The sequence below is a fragment of the Prinia subflava genome, chromosome 2 (genome assembly GCF_021018805.1).
Source record: "Prinia subflava isolate CZ2003 ecotype Zambia chromosome 2, Cam_Psub_1.2, whole genome shotgun sequence".
NCBI lineage: Eukaryota > Metazoa > Chordata > Aves > Passeriformes > Cisticolidae > Prinia > Prinia subflava.
The window spans coordinates 28,506,383-28,528,991 of record NC_086248.1 but is presented as its reverse complement, the minus strand read 5'-3'; the positions used below and the strand labels follow the sequence as shown (position 1 = coordinate 28,528,991).

At 34.8% G+C, this 22,609-nt stretch overlaps 1 protein-coding gene across 1 annotated transcript in view; it reads right to left on the bottom strand.

Moving 5' to 3' along the window:
- ADGRB3 (adhesion G protein-coupled receptor B3) overlaps positions 1-22,609 on the bottom strand; it is a 440,870-nt gene that overhangs the window by 256,005 nt on the left and 162,256 nt on the right. Inside the window, exons 3-4 of the mRNA XM_063389429.1 lie at positions 5,906-6,016; positions 596-757 (exon numbers count right to left, since the gene is read on the bottom strand). Of these exons, the coding sequence (XP_063245499.1) occupies positions 596-757; positions 5,906-6,016 (273 nt within the window). The remainder of the gene's footprint in view (positions 1-595; positions 758-5,905; positions 6,017-22,609) is intronic.

Genomic DNA, 22,609 nt, shown 5'->3' with positions numbered 1-22,609 from the left:
ATGCAAGACACTGATGACCTTTACCGTGTGTCAGATGTAAGAGAGTTACTTTTGTCTGATCTTTTTTCCTTTGATAGGTAGCTGATGCCCTTTCTTGCCAAAACAATGTAAAGGGAAGTCCATGAAGACATAACTGTGATTAGAACATTGTCTGGTCCATTGCCTAAAAGAGAGTATTCTAAATTGCAAACCAATTGCAGTGTCAAATAATATATGTAAACCCACCCTCTTAATTAGTCTCTGCTCCTTAATGTATTCATGATCTGGATTTCTTCCCTAGTTTGTCTTTGTACTCATGCTAACTTCTCTTTTCTGAGTGAAAATGAGAGAATATAGACCTTTTGAAAAAAATATGAAACTGACAGTAAAAATCTGCTCTTGTTCTGTACCTTGACTGTTCTGAAAATAAAAATAATAACCTACATGAAAAGAACAGATGAATAGGTGAACAGAATTACAGTTCTCTGCTTCAATTGAAATGCCCCTATGAAATCCATGTTAATAATAACAAAAAATAAAAGTATATAGTTTCAAATTCTTATCATTATACAGTTCAAAAACATCCACAATTTTATTTATTGGCTGCTAACACTACCTGGACAGAGGGCAGTGTTATTGCAAACCCTTGATTCTCTTAAAGGGCCGCTGCAGTGTGTCCCGTAAGGTGATACACAAGTTCTGGTTCGCACCTGCGACCCTTGACCACAAGTAACTGAACACGTACTCCACTGGGCCCACTCTTCAACACCAGATTCACCTGTATTCAAGACAACAAACAAACAAACATGAATATAGACATAAGTATTATTGACACCATTTTTTTTCCTGAAGCTCATTATCATCTGCTCTTACAAAACAAAGAAAAAGGTACCACACCAAAATAAATATTTAAAGGTTTATGGAGTAAAGCAGCTGTGAAAATGTGCAATGAATAGAAAACAAAGACACCTACAATGCTGCAATCACATAACACCTGTCAGAGGGGAACCCTTTGATGTCTTAGCATCATTTACAACTTTATGAGAACTACTGCCCTTCAATACTTCAGAAACAACACTACCCTCAGGATTCTGTAAGTACATAGACAACTCTTTTTATATAATAACAAAGGATTTATCTTTGATATTTATACTTATCCCTCTAGAATTAAGGCTCAGTAACAGTTTAAGGAACCCTACAAATAAGGGAATTCCAATGGAAAAAACCCTAGACAAGCCAACCCCTAATGTCTTACATTTTCTCCAGCAGAGTCATATAGCATTTAAAATAAGTTTCCTGGCAAAGAAAAACATTTTGTTTATTAAATTTTAACCTGGAATGTGGGATGGAAATTTTTATGAAGCAGATCTTGCTTTCGACCTACAGGTATGCTGAATTCTTGGGTGTGCCAGACCTCATTACCGCACATAATACATACTACTATGTTCAGAATTGCCAGGTGTGATTTAGTAATACTGTATATTAGAAAAGAGGATTTCTTTTAATTTTTGAGAAATAGAATATTATATTTTTATTCTTTGAAAGCAAGTAATGCATAAAGTTTTCTTGCATGGATGCTCTGGAAAGAATGCTTGAATTTAATTCTCATGAACAGTTATATACATGATTCTGGAATTCCTTACCCAAAAGAATTCCTGTTCAGAAAAACAGATCCCGTGAGTATTCTCAGAAAGCAAAAGCAAAAATAATGTGAATATACCTCACTAAACAATTTGAGTAAATAATTGTGCATTGATGTTTAGCTTCTTCTGTTAAAAATCAGCATGTAATGTAAAATGGCAGCTGAAAGCCTTATTGCATGCTTGATTTTTAAGTGTAAATCCTTTCTGAAACAAATGAGACTTTCTGTTTTAAAATCAGTGGCATGATAAAATCTGCAGACTCGAAGAGCTTCCTTGAAATTTCAGTTATCTCAGTATACTTGTAGCCTTCCAATAGTTTTGATACTGATCACAATCGAGGGATTGTCTGCAAACCAGGAATATTCTGGTGCTATCTTCCAAGGATGCAGTAAATTACATACTATTTCTTCAAAATGTGCTTTGTAGCAAGAATCTGTGAATCTCTCCAAGCTGTCTTTCTTTTGACTTGTTTTTTCCCCCAGAGGTCATGCACAGAACCTTTGCAAAATGATTGTTTCTGCTAGACTTGTAAGATTCAATTCTGAGGCTATTCAGTGCTTAAAAAAAAAAAAAAAGTGCTTCTTATTCAGTAAAAAGACAATGTTTTATAATTAGCACACAAATCCCTCTGTTTTTAATAAAATTGTATGCAATTCTAAAAATTTCTATGGAAAAGCAAAAAATTATGAGCTTTCTACAGACAAAAATTCACCAGTGATTTTTGTTGTCCTTTTCTTTATTTGTTAGGTGAAAAAAAATGAAAAAAAAAATTCACAGATTACTGTTCTAATAGTTTTTATGACATGAATATAGCACTTTGATTAGGCAGTTAGATGGCTTGAATTCAGGTTAGATGGTATAACATGCTGAATATATTTAATATGTATGTAGACATTAACAATTATAGACTATGTACTATAAGCCCTATGTGCATAGTAAAAAGACTTGTATTACTGTGGGTTTCTAAGCTACTACTTTTTGTCTTACATGTTTGAAGTATGACATTGCCTTTGTTAAAATGGTTTAGATAAAAGGTCAAACAGCAGAAAAAGTCTAAACTATGTTTCTCAACATGTTTCTCATTATGTAGAACAGTTATATATACTCAGTATAAACAATCCGTTATTCAACACAGACATTTTGACAGTGCATAGCTAAGAAAATATATTAAAAATCAAAAATTTTATTTTTTTATATCTTAAAAGTGATAAAAATTTAACTTCTAACCTGTGAAATATGATAGAAAATAGCAGCAACATGATTATTATACAGTTGTCAGACTGTTGTGTGACTGAGTGAATTTTGAAATTAGTATTAATTATTAGAAGTTCTGAGAATATATGCACTGTTCATTTACAAAAGGCATATTTTTTTAATATACAGCATCATACGTAAAGAAGTCTTAAAACATTTGCTGGTGAAAGATCCTCTATATTAACATGCTGTACAGTGCAAAAAAAGCAAAATGACAACAAAATAAACAACACACTTATCTCACCAGCTGCTTTGTTTCCTTTTATACAATGGATTATAATTTTTTGGTAATTTTTAAATTTTCAGAGTATCCTTTACTGCTTTCAAGATGAGTTTTACTTATTTTAAAAGATTTAAAAGAAGGGAAATATCTTCACATATATATATAATTGTTAATGTATCATTTTAATTTAAGCACATAAAGACTGCTATATTTTCTAGAATAAATCTAAGTTGAGTACATAATCTGCAAATATATCTTCCATTGTTTGCTTTTTTCTTATCCATTTTTTTCTTTTCTGAAATGAAAATTTTGAAAGGGCTACTTTTTATTTACCTTCTTGTTTTCTGTTATTTAAGAACTCCTCATTTTTTATATCAATCATAATAAATCTAAAATCTCAAATTATCTCTTAGCAAGCTACCAAACTCTTATTCTCCCCTGATGCTTGACACGTAAGAGGAAACGTAACTTACTGTATGGAAGGCCTCATTGATCTGTGTAAAACTTACCTGCATTATACTCTCTAAATCCCATAACACCTAAGGGAAGGATCAGTCCAAACACATAAAATGACAAATATAGAACAAGAAATTATTCACACAAGTATTTTTAAATAAATGTTTATACTGCCTCATAACACTCTCCAAAATCAGAAAAATGCATATTTTAATACTGTATTTTAAAACTCTTCCATTCCCAGCAAAATTTGGTGGATTAAGTCCACGATTCTAGCAGTATTAAATGCTTTTCATAAATATTTTCCAGGACATTTCTCTGTTCCTATCTCTCTGCCTTTTAAAAATATACAAACATTTTGTTGCACTTTTTTATCTGTTTTACTATTACACAAAGTAAAATAGCAAGGCTTAAAATATAAAACCCCATAAACTCAGTAACCAATTACTATTAATATTTCTTAGTGGGTAAATTAATGAGATAGATACGTTAGAAAAAACCTTATGAATCAGTTTAGGAAGATATCACAATCATTTTATTGCAAGAAAAATGAATGCATTACAGGTGAAGAAAATATGCAATGATCACTACAAAGGAAAAACAAAATGAAGAGATGAAAATTAGTATGTCAAGAAAGAGCACAAGTATTACTTAACATGTGTTAACCTGCAGCAAGGAAAATATAGATTTCCCAGAACTTTGGCATCTAAATTTATATGCTCATACTCTCACATGCTTTCAGAACAGGACCTTGAAAAACAATCCTGTGTAATTTTGAATGTTCATCTCCCACTCCACACACACAATTTATTGGAAGGCGGTGGTAAAAGTACTGCATTTGTAATGCAGCTCTCTAACACCCATAATAGATGCACTGCAATGCATGACTAAAAATTATCAAATACAAGATTTGCGTGATATTATTAAAGTTTTAGGGATTTATATGGGGAAAAAAACCCAGATAATTTTACTGATTTTTTAAGTAATTGTATGAATTCAAGAAGCAGCATAAAAGCAAAGGTGTTATTCTATGTAGTAAGCAGCTAATATTATATGTCTGAGCTAGGTATGTAAGTTCTACTTGTTCTACTTGCCTGAACTAAAACTGCATGGAGACCTAGAGAATTCTAGGCTCCCTTCTTCCACTGCATTTGCTTACAGTAGTATCTGGGAGTTAGCCATAAAAGCAATCCTATAGATTAATACAAGGGAAACAGACTTTTTCCCATTCTGAATTTGTTACCGAACAGATCTACACTGATTGGCTATACATATACTTAGATTGCTTAATGTATAGATTTCTGCAAATCTGTTAAGTAAAGCACCCTACCACTAAGGAAGTCAACATGCAATGTAACTAGAAGCAATTATAGCTCTTTTACTGAAGTGCATAAAAACTGGAAGCATTACATTATGTACAACTGATGCAGGCATATATTCTAGGTTAGTTACTATGGAATACAGAGGTAGTTCTTTCAAATCCGTACAAAAATTATGGGGTACAAGATTTTCAACTCAGTAACTTACTGGAATGGAGTGTGTAGGGTACCAGTAGAGAGTTATGTTTTACCAACAGATACCTCGATCATTACTGAAGTCAAAATGGACAGTAGTTTTGGTGTATGAGAGCTTAATTCCACTCACCACTAAAATTTTATCATTGACCACAAAGACAGCTGTGGTAACTGTTGGTAAACTGGCTAATCAGGCTAATTTTTTTTTAATTACTTCAATTCCAGGTTTCCAATATCATCTTGGTATCTTTAGATAAAGAAGATGAAGTTGCTCAAACAAAATTAGAAAATATGTTTTAGATTAAAAACTGTTGGATAATTTGCACATTCAATTAAAAACTACTTACGGCCAATTTCATTTAGTAATTATGAATCTGGAAACTAGAGAACAGAGCATCGTGCTAGGCCAAAGATAGTAAATACTGAACGCATGCACACTAAAGTCACCCCAGTAATTAATTAATTTGATAAATGCCTAAAGCTGGGATTAGACAGTCTATTTATAAAGAAATTCTGAAGCATGTTCTTAACATCTTTGAAAAAAAGTTAACATGTCACAGTGTCCTGTGTTTTGTACGTGAGACTGCTTCTACTACTAAAGAAATTCATGCTTACACTAAATGATTCAGTATTCGCATTCACAGTGCATGTTTTTGCATGATCTACCTAATTCTTAGCTACTTTATTTATGGACTTTAACTGGTGAAAAAAAAAATGATACAAAAAAAGTATCAGCTTAGAAAACTGACAAATATGCAGCAAAAGATTATGGAAACATGCAGTGGTCTTGCTAAAATTAACAACAGTAAATAGAAAAAATGTAACTGATGTATTACCAGTTTGTGCCATAAATTTAGCAGCATCAGCTTGTTCCTGAGGGACCCTTTTCTCATGAACAGATCGAGGTCGCTGACTTTTAATTGTATGATCTCCCATCATTCCAAATTCTAAAGACAGAATAAAGGTTTATGAAAGCTTGTGTGTAGACATTTCTCAAAAGTCACATACTGTCTCATGCAATATGTTCCTAAACATACCTGGAAGTTGCTGGCAAGAGTCAGGCAAGTGATCATGGCAGTTAACATCAACTTAAATTTGCTACACTCAGCTTCCAATAAATAGTTAAATTTATGTCTGCAGATTTTCCAATATGACTTCATTTTATGAACCAACATTCAATGTAGTGACACATACTATAAATCAGCTGTATGACATGGGACAAAAACAATTATTCAAATGCAGACATTCTATTCCTTTATTTTAAATCAGTGCAAACCACACCAGAAAATAACTGTGACAGTGTTAGACATTGCTGCTCTGTAGCAGGGCCTGCTGCCCCTCCAGAGGACTTCTATTCCTGCACTCATCTTTCAGGCTGATGAAGCCTTCAACAGAGATAGCAAGTCATCTTTGGGAATGGTGGCAATGGGAAATGATAATAATTTAGCCAATGAACTTAATTTTTCGGCTGAATACAGCAGAACAAGTGCTTGGATCTGTTTGCTTCCTGAAAGCTCTCAGTTAAAAAGACTATAGATTGTATCTTACTCTCCACATTGATTTCAATAGGGAAAACCTGTAAAAAATCAGTGACATCAAGGCCCAGAGTGCAGGAGACAAGAGTGCTTTAGTTGTTTATCCTGTTATCACTGCTGTCATTTTCCCTCTCTTGTCCTGTGCAAACCTCCTAGACTTCTACCTTAGCTCCACTTCTCATTTCTGTAAAGAAATGCACAAAGTTTTTGCACTTAGAGGGGGACTGCTGTGTCTTCAGCACAGTTCTCTATGATCCTCCCAGGCACACACACAACTGTCCATGCTCAGTGCTAAATATTCTGTAAAAAAATAAAACCCCTGAAATTCTAATTCAGGAAGCATGTGCTGAGAAATGTGGGTTAACATTGAAACTACTTCAACTACAATCACATAAAGTTTCTGATGAGACAGAAGGTGTCTGAAACACTAGGAACACAAAAGTTAAAAAATATCTTTCGCTGGAAGGTTACCTTGCAAATGGAAAATTCAAAATTCTCTCCAATTTGTAAAGGCATGAAGATAATAAAACTTACCTTTCTGCCTCAAAACCCACAAAACATTATATGAGATGTAAATATCACTAATAAATATTACTTGCAAACACATTGTCTTGACAAATCATTAAAAACATTAAAATTTATATTTAAAGAAACATAAAAGGTAAACTTATTTTTAAGGTGTCAATCAGAAGAAAGTTTTTTTCCTTTTCTAGTAAACTATTAATGTATTTCTCCAAACTAGCGCCTCTTTTTGTAAATATTCATTAATGGCACCACTTAAAATATAAACTTAATTATTCATTTGAGAACAGCAATGCAGTTTGCATTCTAAAGAGAATATCTGAAAATAAAATTAATAAAATATATTTTGAGGTTTAAACATTCAACATTTTTATTATATCCCAGAAATAAATATAAAAAAATAATTAAAATATACATATAAATACACATGCTAATATATAATATATATGTATGTGTATATATACATATGTGTGTTGAAAATTTTATGAATAAGTTTTACAAAATACACCTCTTCTACAGTTCCTCTGATTTAAGATAGCTTTTTATTCTATGGAAAATCTCTTAGTACGATCAATATTCTAATGCAAATTATGATTAGAATATTTTTACAATTTTTACAAGGTGCAGTACAGATGAGACATTTAAACTGTAATTAATAACATAGTAATGCCAGGAGACTTTACATAGCTTTTCTCCCAAAGAGGCTGTCACAGCAAGGCATGTTTACTCTGAGTTTGCTGCCTGCATGATCTCTGCCTGCCAGGCAATTTAGAGGGTATGGCACCATTCTTGCTGAAGACTCAGTTCTACTTTTGAAGGTACAGAGTGCAATAGTAAGAGACCTTTGCTAGAGGAATGCTTTCCAGAGGCATACAGGGAGGTGGTGAATGTTCTGGTCCCAGTCCTGCAGCATCTTGTGCTGGCTGTGGGCACATGCAGAGTCCTGCAGGACACAGACTGCTGGTGAAGAGGCAAAAGGATGTCTGGGAGATCAGTTCTCTGCATTGTGGATAATACCTGATGTAGCTCCAGTCAGAAACCATGGAGTTACCAATACCCCTGAGCATAATTATAATGCCTCACTTTTTTCATTTTTCCACTTAAGCAACAACACATTTTCAATTCACTTCAACTATTGCTGATGGTCTTTGAGATGCACTTTTCAGCTAATCTCCCTTTGATATATTAAGCATTTATATAGCAAGTATATATTAAAGATAAATATTTCATTACCCAGATAAAAATATTTTTATAAGTTTTGTCAAAAAAGTGAACCAGACTTGAGCAATGCTCTTATTTTCATATTCAGCTGAAGTATTTAACCAAATGCCACATGAGAACAAAAGATGTACAGGGAAATGCAATGTACTGGCATGGGTGAGGCCTCATTAAAATTCAGGCCTCATGAGAAAAGAAAAAAATGGGTCAAGTACATTTTTGTAATGGGATCAGAAACATCCACTTTCTGTGTATAAGTACAAACAATGGTCTCAAAATTGTCTAATCTAAGAAGCTTAAGAGTAACACGTTTTTATGAAGCATTTTTAATATAATATCTTACTTAAGTTTACAATAAATACTAAAGAGAATGAAACTTTCCTTCATTTTCAGATCCTAGGCAATAAATACAGAAAGTGAACCCATTATGCAGTTTCCCCCCTCAATATTTCACAGAGGACCAGTATCTAAATGCTTCTGGGCTAGGAAAGCATTTCAACCCAAGTCAGCCTAGAGTATTAAAAAATGGCACAGTAATTTCAAGTATCTGACTGTGTGGGGAAAGGTGCTAAGAACCATCCTAATGTAGGCAGTATCTGGCAGAGAGGTGTCCTGCAAGGTCAAGTCAGCATGATTCAAGACCTGATATCTGGATATAATATTGGATATTTGAATTGACATTCTGAGTAAATTAATTTTTATCATTCTCACTCTTCTTACCTAGTTCTTGCTGCTGAAAATAAGTTTTCTAACCCAGAAGAAGGTATTTTTGTAGACATTAGTTTCTGAAGAGAATTTTTTTGGTGATGTCTGTCCTAAATTTTATTTGGGTGAAACAGAACAGTTCTCTGCTTTTACCTCAAACATTGATATTAATCATATTGTTCCATTAAATACATGGGGAAAGCAAATCCTTTCAGCAACACACAAGTGCATAGTCTAATTCAGAAATTGACAGTGTGACTCTAAGTTAGGCCTGGAAACATGCAAGGGTTTTAAGCCTTTTTATTACATTGCTAATGCTATAATCTACACAGCATGAAGATAAAACCCATAAGTACCTGAAAATGTAAATAAAAATAGCATAATGGGGAACCTTGAATCATTTTAACCAGACCAAGACTTATAACAAATCATAACACATTCCAAACATTTGTGGTAGAAAACCCGAGGTTTAGTTATCTGATCAAAGAATTTATTCTTTTGTCAGTGGTCCTTTGGTGGCTATGGAAGTACAAAGGATCACTGCAATAGGATGCCTATTTTATCACTCCTCATCTGCTCATAATGGATCAATACTTCAAAGCATTTTAGTGACGCATATATTTTAATATGGATGTGATGTATCATTTTGTCAAGCATCAGAACAGACTGCCCAGGGAGGTGGTGGAGTCACCATCTCTGGAACTGTTCAAAAATGACTGGATGTGACACTTAGTGCTATGGTTTAGTTGGCATGGTGGTGTTTGGTCAAAGGTTGATGATCTCGGAGGGCTTTTCCAACCTAAATGATTATCTGATTCCATGATTTCATTTTACATAGCTGAGGCATGTAATATAGTTCCATGCCTTCTAGGACAGAAAAAAAAAATGCAATTAAAAGATTTACATTTTGGTACTATTTACAGTTCTTATAACTAGTCCCATTGGCTTTACCTTTATTTTTATATTATGTTATGTTATATTACATTATGGGAATTCTTATTCCTGGTTAGTAACCTTTTTAGTTTTTAAAGGAGAAACTAAAATCTTGCGGCCAGTGTAGGTATACATTTTTAGGAGAGAAGAGAGGTGCCATGTGCTCTCTGTAGGAATAAAGAAGAAAAAATTTGTTAACAGTGTAAAAAATGCAAACTAGGACAACTGAGAAATACAAAAGAAAAATACCAGCTTTGCAAGGTTCTACTCACCAAGGGTAGTCTTTGCTTTCTGAAAAGTGGATATTCTTTGAAATTAAAGTAATTATCAAACAGATTTTAGGCCTAGGCTGTTTTATCATATTTGTAAAATATCTATTTGTTACATATATACCCCAGATGACATTATAAACCACGTTGGTTTGGCTTTTATGGCTATTGTTTATCACATTTCATGGGAACTTCACAGTGCAAATGTATGGTGGTGTACCATCTACTAAGAAATGTGCTATTTATGGTGCAGGACACACTGGCATTAATATAAAAAGCCTTTTTCATCATAGAACTTGGTGATGACATCATTAATAAACTTAAAAAAAAAAAAACACGTGATTCTGAGATTCTGATTCTCTAGGGTTACCCCCGTAGGACATGTACAATTCTGGGAGTTGCTGAGTTTTGTCAGCTTGTACAGAACCGCCTGGAAAGTAAGAGCAGTTTCCTGAAAGCTTTTCAGAACCTTAAAAGCACAAAGAGGCAGTCGACTCCCCAAAGTGACTGTCATCTTCCTTCACCCACAGCACTCCAGCAGTGTGATTCATACTATCCTACCCACTCCTGAACTGTAACTACCCAAATGAGTGTTTTCATTTACTCTTGACTACAGAATGAACAGAATAGGTCTCACGGCCAGAACGTGCAATAGAGCAAACCGTCTTACACTGCAGCAGCATGGCATCCTCTCTGTGCTAACACACAAATGTTTTTCCCAGAAGTTATGAAAAATGTCAATGTAAGTCCCAGGTGAAGCGGTGGGAGGAGAGGGGGAAAGGAAGAAAGAAGACTATAAAAATATATAAAGAATCAGTTTGTTTAAATCAAATTTTGGGCTGCAATATTAACTAATTTCAGTAGATCTGATCAATTTCTGACTTCCAAGAGCTTGAAAAAGTTATCTGCACATTTGTTTTCAGCCTTTTCCAGAGGTTCTCCACAAAGATACACAGCAGTAGTACTTGGGGTTTCTCTTCACATTGGCACCTGGTCAGTACAATTTCTTCTGGTCACTAGATGGCAGAATGTGTGCTCACTTAGAAGCACAATTTTGCATTGACTTGAGAAGCTGTGACTGTTTCATTTTCACTATAAAATTATCTCTCATATATATACATAATAAATGTCACTACATTAAAAAGACTGAGGGTTTTTTGTTTTTCTTCTTTTAGTTCTTTTGTTGGACTGAAGATTAATAAAATGCCAACAAAACACTCAAAACGAATAAAACACGAGTTGCACGTTGGTGGTGTTTTTTCTTGATTTTTTTTTGTGGGGGGAGGCTTGGTGTGGTTTTTTTTGGTGGGTTTTTTTTTTTTTTTTTTTTTTTTTTCCCCTTACATTAAGCCCTATGACAGAAGTAAATCTGAGGAGCATTCTCTTGCCTATCTCCAGCACTGTTTCACTGTAGCGGGTACCCAGGCCCCACAAGGAAACACTTGTTCTCTAATGCTGCATTGGCAGGACACAGAGCTTCAGGGCATTAATGAATACCATCACTCTGCAGTACAGATTTAAGCTATATCTTTCTATGGGAACCCCTTAAAATGATAATTCCTCATGAGGCAGGCAAGTTGCCAAAAAGGTAACATAACTATTAGCTGAATTAGATTTCCATGGGAACCTCTTCTTAGTGAATGTGGAAAACGTTCTTAAAACAGCCTTTGTTTACTTCCTACGTAGATTCTGGTCCCATAAAAAGTCCCCATTTGGCTCTCCAAAACAGTATAGAAGATCTTTGATCAGTTTCAAATTGAATGGAATAATTTCTTTCACTAGAATGAATTAAGATCTGAACTGAGCTGTACTCATGAACACAGTGAGAAAAATATGCTATTACTCATGAAAACATGGAAAGGATTTTATGACAGTGGAAATATGAAAGCCAAAAGCATTTGTACTAACACAATGTATTTTTAAATGGCACTAAATTATTGCATTTTATCAAGTAAAAGACAGCTAAACATTTGTAGGAAATTAGATACAAGATTTCCTTTCTCTTACACACAGAAATATCCTAATACATATACGTATGTACTCTTTCATCTCTCAAAAAATTAGGGAAATGAATCATGTATTCTAAACAGTCAACATATTGTACAAAGGTAATTAGTTTATATTCATCTCTAGGGAGACTCATTTACTCTTGGGATATAACTTTGGATTAATACTACTGCTGGTAGTTTTAATGACATAAAAATGAAATATTGCTGAATTAAAATATAAATAAATGACAGTACAAATCCCAAGGAGATAGACTTTCTCATGGCAGTGCAATCTGTTGTCTCTCTGTGCATCTCTGCAGTCACTCTCTTGGCCAGCCATTATCTTTAGTGGGTTCTGAACTGTTTATTTATGGTTACAGATTTGATCAGCAAAGAATATCATAAAGATGTAATATTTCTTTACTTCCAATGTGCAGAGAATGTTGAAACCATGCAAGCTCTATTACTTGCTTTCCTGGAGCCAATTGCTCATCACCATACACCTAGGCAGGAAAACTGAGCATAAAAATCTAGTGAAGTGACTCATACCTGTTCAAAATGAATGTAAAATGTCACCATAGCAGGTCGTGTGTTTTCACATGTGCTTTGCAGAATTATATCTGAGAGAAGGGGAAAAGGAGAGGTGGATGGAAGCCCAAACTGCAGCTTTACCCCTTTTTATATCTACCAAATCTGACATTTTCTAATTATCATAGCCAGATAGGAAGAAAATGTTCTGTAGCTCATATTTTCCCATTCAAATATTTCCCTAGTAAACCATCCCAAAATGTTCAAATAAAATTACCAATACTGATAAAAAGCACTTTACATTTTTAAGTTTAACATTTAAATCCTGTAAATTCAGTGTCATGTTATTGTCTCATATTCCATACTGTTCTCTCAAAAGATTCATGGATGTAATAACACATTAAAGAATCAAAGCACAGGGGCTTACCTTTATTTATTTTTTGCTTTTTTAAATGAAAGACTTTTAATGCATTCTCTTGTAGTATTCTCATCATTTTAATGTTTCTACTATAATTTATTCATGTCTAGCCTTTAAAAATTTAAATCACGGTATAATAATAATTCTTCAGTATCTTCATTTCTTCTTTATATTTCATACTATTTTACTTCTGCATTAAGTATTTGGTTTTGTCACATATTTAATTAATTGAATTACTGATATGGTTAGCCAGTGCAGGAGTTATTTCAGAATGACACCATTTTTATATAAACAGTCTCTTTTCTGCAGCAAGCTGTGTAGTTATTACACACAGGCTAGTATGTGCCTCTTTATTGTTCTGTACAATTAAAAGTCAAGATGATGACTGAGAATAAACTGTAATTTCCTAAGCTATTCTTGAATTCAATAATTCTTATTTTCTGTTCTAGAAAGACTGAAAAATAGGTAAACTGTAGAAAGCAGGACTCACAAGGACATCTAGACTATTTCCTTGCTCTGCAACTATTTACCACAGACATTTTTGGAGATGGTTGCCTAATCTTTTCTAAATGACAGGAGCAGTTATTAAAATATGAATTATCTATGAATTTTTGACAGGGAAGTTTACACTCTGAGCAAGATTCTAAAGCTGTCTGAAGAGAAGCAAAAAGAATCAATATTTTAAATAACAGGTACTGCAAACTGCAATCACTAAGAAGAGTTAAACTGAGTGTGGATTTTTTTTTAGAATGGTAAAGCTTCTAGGTGAAGCTAAATTATATTGCATGCCTTTTTAAGAGCATTTTCTTGTCCTTGTTTAAGTCTCCTAAATTGTTTTTATGAGAAAATAATAAAAAATGTGTGAGGTGTTGCTGGATGTGATTTTTGCACATTACATTTTTAGTGTTTCTAATACCACAAAGCTGGCTGTACACAGACATCACGGATTGCTGCTAAAGTTTATGTGCAGAAGAGTAAAAGTAAAGGATGAAACCTGGCTGATGTAAAATGGCTTTGTTCTACCCAGGCAGGCTAAAGTTTCAAAGCTGAGAAGGTACACTAGAAGGTGTTTACCAAACCCAGAGACCTACTCTGAGTTAAAAGGTTTATATAACCAGTTCACAAGGGCATGTGCCTTGCTTACTGTCACTTGCAGGTTAATGTTAACCACATACATGCAATTTCAAACGTATTATCCCACCCAGTTCATCATGGGAGATCTGTGTATGGTATGCTGCCCTGATAGGAAGGGTGTTGCAGTGGTTTCCAAACTGGACCTGGAACCTCTTAAAAGGTTTAAGACCTCTGTGGTCTTAAATATGAGTCATAAATAACTCTTCTCTAGTCAACAGGATAACCTTAATGAGAAAAGACAACACAAATGAGAGGAAAGCCATTGATTCAAAATTTAAAACTCAGATCAAACTTTCAAAACCATTGTATCATAGAATTGTTAAGATCAGAAAAGACCTCTAAGATCACCAAATCCAGCCATCATCCCAGCACCACTATGATGTTCACCTCTAAACCATATCTTCAAGTGCCCATATCCACACATTTTTTTGAACACTTCCAGGGATGGTGACTCCATCATTTCCCTAGAGAGCCTGTTCCAATGCTAAATAACTAAAATTGAATCCTAAAATAAATCTAAATCCTTCCTTCAGAAATACATGCATGGGATTTTAAGTAGGAAAGCACACATGAGATCCAACCAAATCTATCAATGAAAATCTCTTGGATCTAGATATTTCAGGATTTTTTTGAAATATATTAGATGTTTTCACCGGCTTTATTAAAAGCATTTTTCTATGTCTCTGGAATTCTGATTTCAGAGTCAGACACAGCAATTCATTTAATGTTTTTAAGGAATCAAATATCTCACTAAGGTGAAACCCCAATGTTCTCCTTCACTTACTGCATAATCCACACTTGGACAAATTATCTCAGCACATCTGCTAACGTGTCCTTCCTAGTTCTATGGGCCAGTGTCAGAGAGTACCATGGCTTATTTTACAGGTGTTGCCCATGCAATGCTTCTATAAAAGCAAACTAATTGTTCAGCTGCAGGTCTGAGCTAATCAAGGCACCGTTTGTCAAACAGCTTACAGAAGCTCACCCTTAAGCCTGCATTAAAGAACAACTGAGGTGCAGGATTTCTCACTTACTTAACACCAGACCAAATACCCAATGTCAAAATTTCTAGGAAAAAAAAAAGGGGGGGGGGTGGGGCAGGGGGGAATTTGTCCTAGGAGCAGATGTGTTCCATGGGAATAACCCATCTAATCATGGATGGATTCTTAAACACAGAAACACAGGAACAGCACTTTACTGGATTGAGCAGATGAGTCCATTAGAATTAGTGAGACTATGATGATGCTTATGGGTCTACCAAGCACATATAGATTACTCTGAGACCCATCAATATAATGCTGGTTTTTACAACATACATACTACTTCTACTCTGTCATAGCAAAGTGCCTTCTGGGCCACTCCACTGATTAAATTAGAAAGCAACAGAAAACACAATCTACTTGACACAACATTGATACCCATAGGGAACGATACAAGGGAAAATCATGGGGATGACACTACTGAAGTGGCACATCCTCAGAGGTGGAAGGGCACGCTTGCCTTTCATCACTAAGCATCAAACTCATTGATTTTAGTGTTCTTTGTATTCCTACATTCTGGTGTGATATTACACACCTGAATCACTTAAAATTCTCATGCATGTCCTACAAACATTACTGCAACAATCTATACCTTTTGACCTCCACAATGATTAACTGAAGTCTACGCTATAGAGTTTCTCCTACATATCTCAATAATAAGTTTCTTTTAGAGGTGTCTGTTCCGTGAGGGCTACACAGGATACATCTAACGTAATTCGTTTCAGCTTGTCAGTATAACATGCAATGTGGCCACCTAAAAGCTGTCTTAGCTTACCATGGTCCATCATTTGGGGAAATTATGCCAATAGTCAAGATATATGAATACCTGGAGATTGCAAGCAGAGATTTTTTTCAGTGAAGGTGTTTAGTTTTGGACTTAGAACTATAGAGTTTGCAATACTTATTACTCTGAGAGCTCTCATTGTTACTTATATAAATGCATTCTCAGAATGATCTATTACTTATAGACATAAAACCCCCTAATATATTTTGAAGAAGTCTGCAGCTCATTATATTTAATTTAGAGCAAACAGACTTTACCTTAACAGCTAGAGACCTGTAACTGGGATGTGTATCATGGCTGTCTAAGAGAGGCTTATGACTTGAATCTCATCCTGTTGCTCCTAACTAGAAACCATTTTTTGAATCATCTACAGTGTTACTTACACATCTGCCCACAGACAGCCTATAAATCTCTTCAAACGCCTCTGCTCTGCTAGCTAGAAAGGGCTGGAAAAGAATGGATTCACTACAGAGCTCAATAAAATGGCTTTTATACAATGCTATTTTCAAACTAAAAATTGAATTTGCCTCAAATTAGGCCTTAGCCTCTTTTGTGTTGTCTCTCTGAAAATATCCTAATTATTTGGTTACCTGAAAGAAGTCTACTGTAGGCATGTAGAGTGGAGTATTTACATTAAAAAAAAATCTGAATCAGTAAATTAAATTATGCTCACTTGAGACTTACTATGATTGTCCAGCCAACAGCAGAATTATAGGTATGTACTTAGATGACCTTGGCTCCAACACCACTATCATAATGAACAGATCAGACATATTTCATATTCACTTAAGCGATTAACAGGTAACTTCAAAAACATAGCAAGGCAGAGGAGATTCTAAGTTCAGAAAATTCAGAAAAAAACCCACTATCTTGACCACAAAAGTTATACAGCATTCAGCCATGAGCATGTCATCAGGAGCATTTTAAATAGGCTGAAAATCTTTTGTTGAAGCTCATGAGGTAGCAGCTCTCAAATGACCAGAAAAAAATCCTAGCTTTAGACCTAATACAGACTGCTCATTTTGTATGATCTTGAGAAATATTCTTTATATATTTTCCCAGATATATATAAGTTTGATTTTTTTAATTTAAAGTGTTACTGCAACTAGATATTAATTCACATATCAGAGTAAATGAATTACTTCTAACAACTAAAGTCTTATGATTTTAGCAACAGTTTCAGCAAATGAAAATACATTTCTGGTTTTTAAAAATCATTATTTGATATATAAGTAGCAAACTCAATTAAAATCTGTTTAAGGAATCCTAGGTTAAAAAAGAAACATGCCATTAGTTTTAATGAAGGTTTTGAAAATAATGCAGCAATAGGTCTGCAAAGCCTGACTGAACTGGAGTGCTCTGTGCCAGAACTGACTCTGGAGCCCCAAGGTACTTACATCTGCAGTCAGAGAAGTTTATTTCCCAGGATGACAGCAGAACCCATTGATGCAAGATGCGGTTATACAAATGCCACATGCTAACACATGTAAAACATCTCCAAAGGATAGCCTGGGTGCACAAGGTCTACCTCTGGGAAAAGGGGTGCCATATAACTGCACATGTATAGACTCAATAGAACAGATGTTTCCAATTTGTTCTTTCATGCAATTTATGTTTTTCAAAAATCATTACCGGTTCCCAAAAGACATGAAGAAACCATTTTTTATGTAACAGATTTTGTCCAAAAATAAGTTGTTACTGGTAATATAGAGCCCCCTATACTGGTAATCAGTGTTAGTGCATATATATACATTTCAATTATTTCCCACAATCAAAAGAATAGACTTGTCTATGCTATTCTACCTTACATTGTGGTTTTAATACATTAGAGTAACATCACCTACAGATTATAATACTTTGACCTCCACCAGTATAAATAAAAAGTAATGAAATAACAGAATTAAATGTGCATATAACTGCTTTGGGGGCAGAATTGGCTCCAGACAGATTAACTGCTCTGGTTTTGAGCAGAACACAGGACTGCCAGACCCATAATAATGATTTCCTCGCTTCTAACTCTGTGTTATGTTAGATCATGTGGATTCTTCTGCATATCCCTACTATTTAATGCTTTAGATTATAGGAAAAATTGCAACTAGTTAAAAAATGATTTCACTAAATCCTTATTCATTGTGAGGTCAGCTTGGATTTGCCTCTAAGTAGCAGTTTTAAAAAAAGTAATCACAATTAATTATTCCCAGTATGAAAAATGAGACAGTGCAATAATCTAGGAGAAAAAGTGCCAGTTGGGACAATGTTTTTCTTGTTGCAGTTCTCTTACTGTCCCAAGGCCCATTACTGTTACTGATTTGAAATGTTATGGTTGTATTCACTGGGTATGCACTAAACTGCAGTTAGGAATATCTGGCACTACATCTTTTAAACACTTCCATGGCAGGGCCTGGGCAGCCGGCTAAAAAAAGCAAGAATTTATTAAAAATAGTAAAACATTTGTGCAGAGTAAAATTATTGCATGGGACCACTGGAGAATTGATGCTCTTCTGAACAAATGCCTGTAGCAATAGAGAAGTACACAAATTTTAGTCTGAAAAGAAGGTGCTATTCGAAGTACATTAAAAAAATTTTTAAAAAATCTCCGAACGCCTCACCCCAGAGACAACTCTTTTTGTGTAAGGAAGGATAAATCCCTTAACTGGTATTTATAGTTGAAGCAAATCTTAAATTGCACATCAGTTTCAAAAACTAGCTGCAGATCCAGACTTGAGACTAATAGTTGAAGAGATGCATTATTTCCATGGTAATTTAATTACCTAACTCTGGTAGTCAAAACATAGCTTAAGCATTCTGAGTTAAAAGACATATAAATTGAGGATTGGGGAATGTTTGTGACTAATCTGTAAAGTGTCTGCATAAATACCACTCTTTTAAGATGGAAATTGATGGCACAGAGATCCTTCTGCTTTCTCTCTTTACCTCTGCAAGGAGTAGATTCTTTTACAGGTCTTGGAAATCTTGAAAATAGAAATTTACTTGTTGGACACAGAATTTGGTATAGCATAAAGGAGACTTCTGCAGACTTCAGAACATCAGGAAAAGTAGCAGTCCTATGATTAACTGAACAATATCTAAAGAAGAAAATCAGCCAAGCAGAAAAATGGATGAAGAAAAAAAACCCAAACCAAACCCCCAAAACTAAAACAAACAAACAAACAATAACAACAAAAGACCAACAAAACCCAAGCCAAAAAACCAAAAAACAGAAGCCAAAAAACCAAAATAACCAACCAATGAACCTACAAAAAAATCTAAAGGCAAGTCTCCCTTGCAAAAAAAGAAAAAAAAAAAAAAAAAAAAAAAAAAAAAAAAAAAAAAAAAGAAAAAAATAAAAAGAAGAAGAAGAAGAAGAAAAAAAGCCAAGCAAAAAGATCATATATGCATACGTGTCTGATCAGGGTCAGTCCGGCTCTGCTCAACCCAGGAAGATTACAGGGTTGAGGAAGACACAATAACTTAATCATCAGGACTTCTGTTTTCATTGCCTGTTTATGAACTTCATTCAGAGCATCCTCAAGGTATATAAGATGAATGGTACCAGTTTTTAACTGCTCTGCTTTTAACTAAAACTTTAGTATGTTATATATATACACACATTTAATTTTATGTACATCATTGGTTACTATGTTATCTCTAAGCTAAATAACCTCCCTTAAAAATGTCACAAGAAAATTGCATGTGATTATATTGATTCATTTTAACATGATACAGTAAAGGAACAGGTAAACATTAAATCTAATTCAGGAGAGACTGTATCAATCAACAGGGAATTCCACTGGGCAGTCAGTGGTATTTTTCATGTAAAGAATTTATTTCATTTATTTTAAAGAAAAAGCTGTTGCAAGGCCAGACTTACCGGTTAATCTAAACTAAGCTAAAAGTTTCAGACAAAAGGGAAGAAAGGAGAAAGCAAGAAGAGCATTTTTAAAAAGCTGAAATTGCTTTGTGTTATTTGTATTATAGCTACAATTTGAATTTTAATTCTAGTTAAAACAAAAGCCCTTTCTCAGCTACACATTTAAGGCAGCCCCAAACATAGTTGTGTCATGAAGCAAAAATCAGTTAATCCAGAAATTAAATCATTGAATAAATTTAGAAAAATACAAACTAGAAAAAAAATTACTGCATCTATTCAGGCACACTAGGATTTACAGCAAAAGTGAAATATTGCTTCCTACATTAGAGTTCTTCATAATAAAAAAAAAAAAATCAACTTTACTTAGTGAAAAAAAAAAGAATTATAATTATGTTGGATGTATTCCAAGAATCATAATTACAATAAGCATGTAGAGGGATAAAACGTTAAAGACAGTAAACAAATGATAAGCAACTTCGAATCTGCTCATCCCACCCCCTACGGTTGTTAAGAAATTAACAACTCTAAATTTATAACAAGTAGGAAACAGTAGCTAAGAATCTTTGAAACCTATGTATCTCTTCACAGTTCCTATTCTGTATAATCATGTGCTGATGGAGAGGTTGTTGATAATTTCTGCATGTGCTGAGGATGAATAAACAGAGCCATCAGGAAAGTCAGTACCTAAAACCAGTCATCTTATTCAGGTTCAGACCTGGCATTCTGTTTCATGGATGTGAATTCTTATCATGTTCAAGCTATTGAGGCGGCTGCTTGTCAGCTGCAGTTCTCATTAGGAAAAAAGAGTTTCAGCTGACGGTAAGGTTTGTAGGAGTTCATAAATATTCTGCTACTGTTCAAAACTGCTGCAATGCACTGAAAGCAGACATACAGACACATTTTTGATCCCAAAAGAAACCTAAGCTATTAGCCTATAAAGCATGATCATTCAAAATGTTAATTAAAGAATAAAGCCTACCAAATTAAATATGGCATATTTCTTCTGACCTGATTGATGACAAAACAGCAATTCAGCTCTTCAAGTTTTTGCTTCTAATCAGATGCTCTGCATCTTCATAACCCTTTCAATGGGATCTCTCTGCACACTGTTTTTGGAATGGCTTTCCAACGAAAGGCATGAATAGTGCAGGTTCATCTCCACTGCCACTGCTTCCTTTGGTGACTTCAGTGGAGAGCTGACCTGTGATCCTGTGGGGCCATGGGACTTACTGCAGTGCTCTGCATGGCGAGACTGAAGGCTGAGTGCCAGGCTGCCCTCAAGAAGCTTGTTCCAAAGCCACTGACAGCCTGGTAGCATATTTTCCTTGATCATCAATATCATGTTCCTTAAGCATCTTCTGCTTGTACATCACTCTGAGGTCACTTTGATATAAATAACCAGTGACAGATGAGGCCTGCGGGGTGCTTGTTAGAGAGCCAGTGGTAGATATTTTATTCTAAGTCTGATCAATTGTGGCACAGCAAGGTTCTGGAGATCTGTGTGTGCCACTGTAGAACCATAATAAGACCTTTTCTACTTCAACCACTGAGTTGGCCAACTGTGAACAAGGGCTCATACTCCTGCTTACAGAGAGTTTGGTGAACCCAGTTGTCTTCACCTAGAGACAGCAAGATTACCCAAGCTTGGCAGGAGAGCACTGTCTCCCTTGTGAATAAGAGCAATCTCATTTGGACCAAGATGACCAAAGCTAGGGAGGCGGATCTGATCGTGAAAATGGGAGCAATGTCCTCTCCTCTCCCAAGGCAGTCAGTGTGGCTGTCAAAGGAGCCTGGATAGCTCCTGCACCAGGACAACAGAGTAATGGTCCCATCTGCAGAAAGCTGCCACTGCAATGGCCCTTGGGTATTAGGAAGGAGAAAACATAAAGCTCTTCAGTGCTGTTTGCTGTAAGTCAACAAACACAAGGGAATATTAATTTAGAAATATGGCACATGGCAGAGAATCTGAACCTCAAAAAAAAGAAAGACAAAAAGAGACTTTTTTTAAAAAAAATAATGTTTTCTTTAGGGTTTTTTTCTTAAAAACAAGGGGTGGCCTGTTTTCTTCTACTTATATTTTTATTATTCACTTTTAGAAGACAGTCATTGCAGCAGTAGTGCTTGAGATTTGTTCATGTCATTGAGAAATCTTTCCTTTTAATAAATGTAACACATGCATTCATGTGACTGTTTCACTGGAAAATTGTTGCCCAGCCAATTCAGGCAGTGTAGACTAGATTTTGGAAAATGGAATACCCTAATTTAATATGTGAACTCCTCAGTTTTACTTTCACTCCCATTGATACTTGTTTCATTCTTTACTGTTATAGTTTTCTATAATCAATTTCAGAGACTTTTCTCTGCATCCTCCCCGCAGTCAGTTTTCTATTATAAGTAAGAGCTTCTGAGCCATACACAGTTGTACTTGTTACCAGTTATGGCCATGAAAATACCTCATGTCCTCCAGCTCAGACTCTATACGCCCCCTAACTTGCTGTTTGTAGACCTAAGATCTCTTTCTGCCTCTTCATGTACCGGCACCACACTGTGTTCATATTAATTACCCTAAATTTCTCTTTTAACCTATTATTATCT